Source organism: Bison bison, unplaced genomic scaffold, assembly GCF_000754665.1.
Source record: "Bison bison bison isolate TAMUID 2011002044 unplaced genomic scaffold, Bison_UMD1.0 scf7180017864465, whole genome shotgun sequence".
Classification (NCBI taxonomy): Eukaryota; Metazoa; Chordata; class Mammalia; order Artiodactyla; family Bovidae; genus Bison; species Bison bison.
In genome coordinates, this window is record NW_011495026.1 from 4005808 (window position 1) to 4016772 (window position 10965).

General features: G+C 34.8%; 1 protein-coding gene across 6 annotated transcripts in view; it reads right to left on the reverse strand.

The window, feature by feature from the left end:
* LARP1B (La ribonucleoprotein domain family, member 1B) overlaps positions 1-10965 on the reverse strand; it is a 135094-nt gene that overhangs the window by 100284 nt on the left and 23845 nt on the right. For 5 of the 6 annotated variants that reach the window (XM_010860241.1, XM_010860242.1, XM_010860240.1 and 2 more), the window contains exon 9: positions 2709-2883. In XM_010860241.1, the coding sequence (XP_010858543.1) occupies positions 2709-2883 (175 nt within the window). Of the gene's footprint in view, positions 1-672; positions 2133-2708; positions 2884-10965 lie in introns of those variants that run through there. The other variant, XM_010860245.1, reaches the window with a different exon arrangement.

Genomic DNA, 10965 nt, shown 5'->3' on the forward strand with positions numbered 1-10965 from the left:
TTAATGGTACAAATTAATTGAATCCAAAAAATTAGTTTGAGGGAAAAGATCTGGACTGTTAGTATTAACATTGAAAGTTGTACAAAATGGGAAAAACATTAACTTCAGAGAACTCTATTACTGGTGCCATGAATTGTTTCTATTCATGCAGTGAATTAAAAGTAGATTAAGAACCAGCACTCTAGTAACTGGGAGAATTAACTAAATTAGTATGCAGAGTTCATGTATATATTAGAACAGTATCTGGCACAAGGCAGAGAAATCAGTTATATACTATTTTTAACACAGAAATTGAAGAAAACCTGTAAAAACCTATGTAATTTAATCATCTCTAAATGCTCTTTAAGCTTGAGTAATGTTTTTGCTATGAAGTTATATATTTCACAATATTCACAACTCATGTGCTCATAAGGTAAACGACATTAAAGAATTTGGTTAAGAAAACTTAACCAGAGTCTTTGATAGTTTTTAAAGGGTGTTCACTATACAAACTAAACATATGTTCTATATGATTTACTATATCTTTTACAGAGAAAAGACTTCAAACTATGTGTGTATAAATTTTAATAATAATGTGTGTATGCTAAGTCGCTTCAGTTGTGTCTGACTCTGTGTGACCCTATGACTGTGGCCCAGACTCCTCTGTCCATGGGATTCTCCAGGCAAAAATACTGCAGTGGACTGCCATGCCCTTACCTGGGAAGCCCATTTAATAGTAAAACCCTAATCTTCCAAGATCAAATGAGTTTGAGTATGACTTGGATTATTTGACATTAAACTTGTTTATAGGAACTCATTGGCTCTGCAGTGGTTAGGACTCTGCACTTTCATTCACAGATTCAAATCCTGGTTGGGGAACTAAGATCTCAACAAGCCATGGGATGTGACCCCCAAAAAATTAATACCACTTAGTCGTGGACAAAAATTAGACACTACTTTGAGACACTTAATAGGTTCCAATTTGCAAAACCTAGAAAAAAAAATTTTTTTCCTAGTTGAAAACTGACAACATGACTTTTCAGAGATAAATTACCATATATATTTCATGATATCTATTTCATGACATCTTTATCCACCTTGAATCATAGCTTTGGGTAACTATACAGATTGACTTGATTCAGACAATACGTACGTGCATGTAAATAAGTATATATTCAAAGAAACACAAAAATGTACAAACATTGATTTTATTCTTGTAATTTTATTAACAATGCATAAATGATTAATGGACAGGCATCACCAACTTGACTATCTTACCTACCCTGTTTCTGTTTTACAACTGACCTAATGCCTGTTCATAAGGTTAAATATATCATCTTGGACCCCAGGTTTATACAATAAATTAATCTAACTTATACAATCAGACATCATATTTTTTTTAAAAACCTAAAAAACTGTCACTTGAAGTTCTCAAACTTTTAAAACACCTGCCCAAATTGCTTTCTAGGCAGAGAGGCACAGAGGGCTAACAATCAAAGAAATGCTCAATAAAAATATCTGTGAGACTGTCCATCAGTGCTTTATTGATGGCAGGTCTCTATAATGGTATATCAAAAATAGATTTCAAAGAGAAAAAAAAAATACACTTGTTCATTTCTTAAGGTTTCTTATCCTTAATAGTCCACATTAATAAATCTCATAGTCCGTGTGAAATATTATGACAATAGGTGAGTTACACAATGTACACTATACTGAAAACAGCAAAGGATTTAACAAACTGGGAAATTCCACTCAAGCCTATTTTTGCTTTATTGATCTGGACACAAGTACAGAAGTCTGGAAGGAAAAGACAGAATCTTGCAATATTTCCAGAATGATAATTAACTTTCCCACCGTGAATAAATTGCACATGCAGCTCAGGCTAATTACAAGCAAATGGGCAGCTCCTATTAAAAACAACAGCAGTTCTCGGGTCTGTCATCATCATCACAAAGGTGTTATCTCCATTGTAGTGTTGGCCCAATCTCCTCCACAAGGAGTGGAAGTAGAAAGTCTTGGAGAGAAGTCTGGTCGCTTTCATTTCTGCAGCACGATTTGTTCCAATATTTATAATGATATTTCATTGAGTCACCTATTCCTCTGCATATTCCGATGAAATGACATCCAAGAGCATCAGTAGATCATCACCCTGACTGAAAAAAGTTTAAGCACACATATTTTTTTCCCAAGAGGGAATGTCTTAAAAATGATCCAGGAAAAAATTTTTAACATTAAAGCAATTTTGGGAAATTCTAAATACCACCAATTCTTTAACATATAATTATAATAATTTCATAAGAGATCCCCAATTCTGCTTTAGAATATAGGTCATCTTATGATTTCAAGACCAAGTTGAAGTACATTGGAAAAAAAATTAAAGGAAGGCTACCCCCACTCTTGAGTGTAAGACTTTTAGACTATTCCAATCTTACAAAGGGAAACAAGCAGAATATATCTATAACCATTTAGTAAAATTAAGATAGGAAAAAAATCCAAACATGACAAAGTATACAAATAAGAATAAATAGAGCAGAGCACTTCCCATAATTCCTAAATCCCTATTTAACTTACAGCTTTCTGTGGGAGGCATTATTAATAAAATATGAAGCATCAAAACATTAAATTATCTATAATTTTCTGCTGAGTCTAAATAAACTTTTACAAAGATAGGTAAATTGGAGTAAATACCCCACTGTTAATGCTGTTTGCTCTAGAAGAAAAGTTGTTACCTGTATGTGAACCAAACGCTTGCCCTGGTACAAATTCTGGGCAATCAATCAGTTGAGAGAAGTCTGTTTGTGGCACACTCCGTGGAACAGGGCCTGGAATCGGCCATTTTTCTGGTTCTATCTTTTTTCTCATTTTCTCATCCACAATTTCCACTTCTGTGCTATCTTTCAGTGCCTATAAATAGGTATTTTAATTATTAAAGCAATTTCACTCAAAAATTTAACTGTACACCCTGTATTTCTAATTTAAGTCTGAAATCAGCATATAGTATCATAATGTTTTTAAAAATATCCATGAACAGAAAAAAATTTTAAATCATTTGCTCCTGCACAGTATGAAATATCCTGATTTAGCATGTAGCACATTATCCTAATTGTGCAAAATTTTCAATTCAGGAGTATTTTCAATTAGGTTCAACTATAATTTTATTGTCAATTTTCTCCTTTCCTATTAATATTTCCTTTTGTTTTCCTTAATATCACCAGGTAAAATTTAAGCAATATACCTAATTACTATAATAAATCCCACCATTATTAATAAACACACATATGCAGAGATTCCTGGTAACACCTTGTAAATATAAGGTGGGATTCATAGATAAGAAATTGAGGCTCAAAGAAATAAAGTAGGGTAACTTGATAAAGGTCATAGACTTAGAATGAGGCAATACCAGGTCAAACTATTATCTGTCTCCCATGTTGAGTTTTAAGCCAACATTTTCACTCTCCTCTTTCACTTTCATCAGGAGGTTAGTTCTTTGCTTTCTGCTATAAGGGTGGTGTCATCTGCATATCTGAGGTTACTGATATTTCTCCCAGCAATCTTGATTCTAGCTTGTGCTTTATCCAGCCCAGCATTTCTCATGATGTACTCTGCATATAAGTTAAATAAGCAGGGTGACAATATACAGCCTTGACGTACTCCTTTTCCTATTGGAACCAGTCTGTTGTTCCATGTCCATTTCTAACTGGTGCTTCCTGACTGCATACAGGTTTCTCAAGAGGCAGGTCAGGTGGTCTGGTATTCCCATCTCTTGAAGAATTTTCCACAGTTTATTGTAATCCACACAGATGGTGAAGAAGAACTAAAGAGCCTCTTGATGAAAGTGAAAGAGGACAGTGAACAAGTTGGCTTAAAGCTCAACATTCAGAAAATGAAGATCGTGGCATCTGGTCCCATCACTTCATGGGAAATAGATGGGTCAACAGTGGAAACGGTGGCTGACTTTATTTTTATGGGCTCCAAAATCACTGCAGATGGTGATTGCAGCCATGAAATTAAAAGACGCTTACTCCTTGGAAGGAAAGTTATGACCAACATACACAGCATATTAAAAAGCAGAGACATTACTTTGTCACGTCTGGTCAAGGCTATGGTTTTTCCAGTGGTCATGTATGGGTGTGACAGTTGGACTATAAAGAAAGCTGAGCACCAAAGAATTGATGTTTTTGAACTGTGGTGTTGGAAAAGACTCTGGAGAGTCCCTTGGACTGCAAGGAGTCCATCCTAAAGGAGATCCCATCCTAAAGGAGATCAGTCCTGGGTGTTCATTGGAAGGACTGACTTTGAAGCTGAAACTCCAATACTTTGGCCACCTGATGCAAAGAGCCAACTCATTTGAAAAGACCCTAATGCTGGGATCGCAAAGAGTCGGACATGATTGAGCAAATGAACTGAACTGAACTGAACTGAACATGACAACTCTTAGCCCCTAGGATATGCTGGCTCTCAAAAATAAACTTCAAAAAATAAATAAATAAATAAACATGGTATAATTTAAGGACAAAATAAAACTATAAGAAAATTTCTTCAAAATAAAAATTAGAGTCTTACTAATTTGAATCTTAACTGAATTCAAGGGTACTCACCTTTAGAGACAAGGAAAAAAGACAAGTTATAAAAACTCAACATACAAAGTGTTAACATAAAGATTTAAAACTCACTGTATTTTAGTTGGAGAACACGTTATATTTATTACTTTAAGTATCTTACACTTGTATACCTTAATATTAGCATCATGCTTACTTTTCAAGTTATATTTTCTGTAATTGGACATTAATAAAGTTAGTATTGAAATTTTTAAAAACAAACTCTTGATGAGAATCAGGATAATCACTGAAAGAGAAGAGAGTCTGAAATATGGAATGAAGGAAATAAAGAAGAATCTCTTTTTATTATTATTATTTCTTTTTTCTTACTCATCCTTGTATTTTATCTTATTACTATTAATCTTTGGCTGTACCAGGCAGCTTGCAGGATGTGGGATCTTAGTTCCTGACCAGGTATCAAACTCAAGTCCCCTGCATTAGGAGCACACAGTCTTAACTACTGGACTGCCAGGGAAGTCCCAAATAGGGTTTTGAATTTGTGATACATGTATGGTTTTTTTTTTTTTTTTTAATACATTTTCCTAGTTTTGTCCACTGAACCATCTGGAAGCAATGACACTCTGGTAGCAAAGCAGTGGACCAAGCATCCAGATCTTGCAACAACACGGATGAATTTTAAAAACTATAAATGATGGAGAAGGAAATGACAACCTACTCCAGTACTCCTGCCTGGGAAATCCCATGGACAGAGAAGCCTGGTCGGGCTACAGTCCATGGGGTCACATAAAAAATCGCATATGACTTAGTGACTAAACAACTTTACCCCAGATCCTGTTGATACCTGAGGTTTTCAGTTCAGTTTACATCAGGTGGCTATAGTATTGGAGTTTCAGCTTCAGCATCAGTCCTTCCAATGAATATTCATTGGATTTCCTTTAGGATGGACTGGATGGATCTCCTTGCATTCCAAGGGACTCTCAAGAGTCTTCTCCAACACCACACTTCAAAAGCATCAATTCTTCGGCGCTCAGCCTTCTTCACAGCCCAACTCTCAACATCCATACATGACTATTGGAAAAACTATAGCTTTGACTAGACAGACCTTTGTTGCCAAAGTAATGTCTCTGCTTTTTAATATGCTGTCTAGGCTGGTCATAACTTTCCTTCCAAGGAGTAAGCGTCTTTTAATTTCATGGCTCCAGTCACCACCTGTAGTGATTTTGGAGCCCAGAAAAATAAAGTCTGTCACTGTTTCCATTGTTTCCCCATCTATTTGCCATCTATTAGTTCTGAGGTCTGGTGCTGCCTTTTTCCATCCACCAGAGGGCAGTGTTCTACTCTGTCTGATACTCAGCCTCCCCTTTGGGATCTTCCCTTTCAAATCCTAGTGTTTCACCTCCTGAAGTGATCCCCAGTGTCTCAAAATTTGATTTGACCTTTAGAAAAACATCTTACATTGGAACCTCACAGAGATATACATCCATATGCAACTCTGTATGTCTATATATAACAAAAGTTTCATAAAATAACCCTTGTCTTCACAGAGAACAGACTTGTGGTTGCCCACCGGGTTGGAAGAGGGATGAACTAGGAGTTTGGGATCAACAGATACAAACTATTATATAGAGATGTATGGATAAACAACAAGGTCCTATTGTATAATATGAGGAACTATGCTCAATATCCTGTCATAAACCATAATGGAAAAGAACATGAAAAAGATATATATATATATATATATGTATAACTGAATCACTTTGCTGTACAGGAGAAATACACTGTAATCAACTATACTTCAAATAACATTAAATTAAAAAAAAAAAAACCCAGAAATGAAAGAGAAAGGAGACAGAAAAAGTCCATCTATACAAACATAAATAACAGACAAATCTATGGTAACAGAAATCACAAAAGTGGTTTGGTTAGGCAGGGCAAAGGACAAGAGGATGAGGAACTGACTGGAAAGGGCCACTGTGGAAGTTTTTAGAATAATGAACTATTGATATATCTTGTTTGGATCAGGCTTATACAATTTTCAAAACTCAAACTGAACACCTAAGAGTCCTGCATTTTACAGCATATTACTTATTACACCTGAATTTAAAAAAGAAAGAGAAACATCTCCTTAAAACTTCCCTATGGGTTTTCAAAGTACTTTGAATAAAAGACTACCAGTGGTGTTCACTGGGATGTGAAGACAATGTGATGTGACAATGGGATGTGAATGGCAATAGTTTCAATGGGCTCAATACTTTGGAAAAAATGTTTAGCAGTATTTACAAAAGCTAAGCTCATATACTATATATATATATATTTGTATACACACACTCACACACACACACATATATATATCCTGTTACTTATCAATTTCACAGGACAATAAATATGTATGTCCATCCAAAAGTATGTACAATAACATTCACAACAGTCACATATTCATACCGGAAAGAACCCAAATGTCTACTAATAGGAGCATGACAAAATAGTATATTCATAATGATACAATTAAATATTACTGCAGAATGGAAAATAAACAACTGCCACACGTAACAATAAGCTTTACAGAAATAATAAGCAAAAGTCGGGTATAAAAGAATTCAAATACTTTATGTAATATTTTAAACAGGTGAGGGAACTCTCTGAAAAGCAGCTATGTTTGAGGAGAGCAATGATTCTGACTAGGATGGGGTACAAGTGCACTCTCTGGGATAGTGAAAATGTTCTACCTTAATCTTAATATTTAACATGAGTACATATATACGGGAAAAGAAAGAGAAAGTCGCTCAGTTGTGTCCAATTCTTTGTGACCCCATGGACTATACAGTCCATGAAATTCTACAGGCCACAATACTGGAGTAGGTAGCCTTTCCCTCCTCCAAGGGATCTTCCCAACCCAGGGATCGAACCCAGGCCTCCTGCATTGCAGGTGGATTTTTTACCAACTGAGCTATCAAGGGAAGCCCAAGAATACTGGAGTAGGTAGCCTATCCCTTCTCCAGCAGATCTTCCCAACCCAGGAATCAAACCAGGGTCTCCTGCATTGCAGGTGGATTTTTTACCAACTGAGCTATCAGGGAAGCCAAGCTTCCTTAAACTTAATACTTAACATGAGTACATACATAGGGGAAAAGAAGTCATCCTTAATCTTATAATTTCTTATTTACAGTGTTTAAGCTAGGTCACAATTTAAAGAAAAAATTTAAAGAAAAAATTAAAAGTTCTTTATATGGAATGATATCCCAATATATGCTGTTTTTATTAAAGGAGCAAAACAGTATTATGTAGTAAAACATGCATGATCTCAGGAAAAATACATAAAAAGGCGTAGCACTACTTGCCACACCAAGGAAGGTTTAACTAGCTCACTGTTGGTGAAAGATGAGAAGGAAATTTTTCACTATATACCCACTGAATCTTGAATCACAGGGGATTCTCCACTGAGGGGAAAAAAATTCAAGAAAATAAAGAAAATAGAAAGGAGAAAAATTGTTGTTCAGGCCTTAAAAGATTCATAGCATACACAAATTAAGGAAAAGATCTAGACAAAACAAGTGTTAAAACATATTTTTACTAAAACCAAATCTTGTTATCTTGAGCTCTGAAACAATGAGTCAGTTATTTCTGAGTCTCTGAGGTTTTTTTCTGTATTTGGTCCTTTTTTTCTGTACTTGGTCCTGTTATTATGAGCAACCAGCAATGCTGGAACATATAGATGCTATATCCCTAGGTCCAGGTCCTATGACTGGTACTAAGAGAAAGATGAGCCTGTGTAAAGACAAAGAAGTAAGAAAAGAGCAGCACACATTTTGTGGAACCGCAAGGTCAGCCAATTTGGGCAACAAGGTTTGAGATGAGAATAGCAAGCACAGTTCTAAGGACTTTATGATTATTATATTAATTACTCCTCTAAGTCTAAATACTCTATGATAGCTTAAGCAATTATTTGTTGTATTTTAACAATGAGAAAACTTTAGCATGTAAGACGTTAAATAACTTGAATACAACTGACTAGATGCAGAGACAGAATCAATTAAATCTAACAAAAAAAGAAGACACAAATAGCTCAGTTTTGGAGCAACAATCAAGAATGCAATAAGCTGGATCAATCACATGATCCAGCAATTCCACTCACTTCTAGGTATATATCCAAAGAAAATGAAAAATATTCAAAGAGATACATGCACTCCCAAATGTACTGCAGCATTATTCACAGTAGCCATGATATGAAGACAACCTAAATGACCTCTAAAAAATGAATGGATAAAAACCATGTGGTATATATACACAATAGAATACTACTCAATCATGAGATAGGAGGATATCCTGCTGTTTCTGACAACATGGATTAATTTTGAACACATTATGGTAAGTGAGATAAAAAAGGCAGAGAAAGACAAACACAAGTATTGTATGATATCACTTATACGTGGAATCTAAAAAAATGAAACTTGTTTAAAAAAAAAAAAAGAAGAAAATGCTTACCAGGAAATGGATGAGGGGATAAGATTGATGTTGTTTAGTACTACTTACTTATAAGTAGTAGTAAATAAGACAGCAATATAATGCACAGTACAATGACTATAGACAATATTGTACTATAACTGTTAAGTGACAATGCTGCAAGAGCATTCAAAACACAACATACATATGTAAATAAGTAAAAAAAAAAAAAAAGAGAGAGAGAAAGAAAAAGAATTCAGTATGGTGAAAATGAATGGGAAAGGAGGAAACAGATTCAGTAAGTGTGGCTATGTAGACATTCTCAACCAAGGTAGATATGGGAAATAGATAAAGAATATTTTGCTTCCTTTGATAGCTTTTTCAGAAAGTTAACACTTGAGCATATTCAAATACATATTGGAAAAAGCTGATTAAAAGGAGTATAAATAGAAGGATATAAAAGCAACAGTATATTTTTATTTAGAGCTTAAGGTGTATGCCAGATACTGTCATTACACATTTCATACTTATAACAACCCCATGAAGTATGTATTATAACAATTTCCACTTTACAGAAATCTCAGAACACTGCCTGAAGTGCTTGAAGTCCAGAGCTATGAGGACTACAAAGCCTAATGAAGCCCTATCTTCCTAAAGGAAAAAAAAGACATCTTTCCTACTGTAATAAGTGGTAGGTACATAATGAATGCTAAATGAATACAGACCTATGCTGTTCTAAATCATTATGCTTATGTGTTTCTGTTTCACAACAGTTTTATTTCTTACTATAAATCAGCCACTACGTATCAATAATGCTAACCATAATAGTAATGCAAAAGTTCTTTTAAAAATATCCCTTCCCCACTGCTGTAAGTTTTATAATAGAAGTAGACAGTGATATAAAAATTAAGGACTTAATGGGAATATGAACAGACCAAAAAAGGATGCAATGAATTAACCAGATTCTTACAGAGGCAGGGAGGAAATCGATAACTTCATTGAAATCTTACAGAGGTAAGGAGGAAATCAATAACTTCACTGAAAATGATTGCAGAGCTAGAGCTTGCTTAGCGATCTGAGCATGCTCAGTCATGTCTGACTCTTTGCGACTATTATTCAAAAAACCGAGAATACCATGTGCTGATGAGAAGTAAATGGAATTCTCATACAAAATGGTGGCATGCAAAATGGTCAAATCCATTTTGGACAATAGGTTGGCAACTTCCTATAGTTAAACATACACTTACCACAGATTCCAGCAATCACAATCCTCAATATTTAGATCTATGCTTTATTCATAATCTCCAAAAACCAGAAACAATCTATATGTCTATCAACAAGTGAACTGTATGTAGTGCATCCTTACTATGAAATACCAGTCAACAATAAGAACAAACTACTGATACATGAAACAACAAGAATGAATCTCAAAAGCACTATGCTAAGTCAAAGAAATCAGAAACAAAAGGCTACAAACTATTGATGTATAATTTATTTACATGATAGTCTAGAAAAGGCAAAACTAGAGGGACAAAAAAAAAATCAGATCAGTGTCCCAAGGGGCTATGTATGAGGAAAGATTGGCTACACAGGTGGCACAAGTGTGTAAGACTGCCAAAATTCAGAAAACTATATAGCAAAAAGGGCGAATATTATGAATATATGTAGAGAACGGAAAACCAAAAATGCTGAAACCATTCTACAACAAAACAGACAAGAGATTTAATAACAGCTTTGAGAACACAACTGGAATAACTATTTTAAATTAGCCCTCGGTATACAGGAAAATTTCTCAAAATTTTAATGATGAGAATACAAGCTCTTTTACAGCAATCTAAATACTAAAGGACCAAGAATACCCAAGAATGTTTAAGTTTGTTTTGGGGTTCAACCCAACCAAGAAGGGTGGGTTAAAAACAGGTGGAAACATCAGTAATCCTTTGAGGGGTTTCCAAGTTTAAACATTTATTTGGATTTTATAAAATGG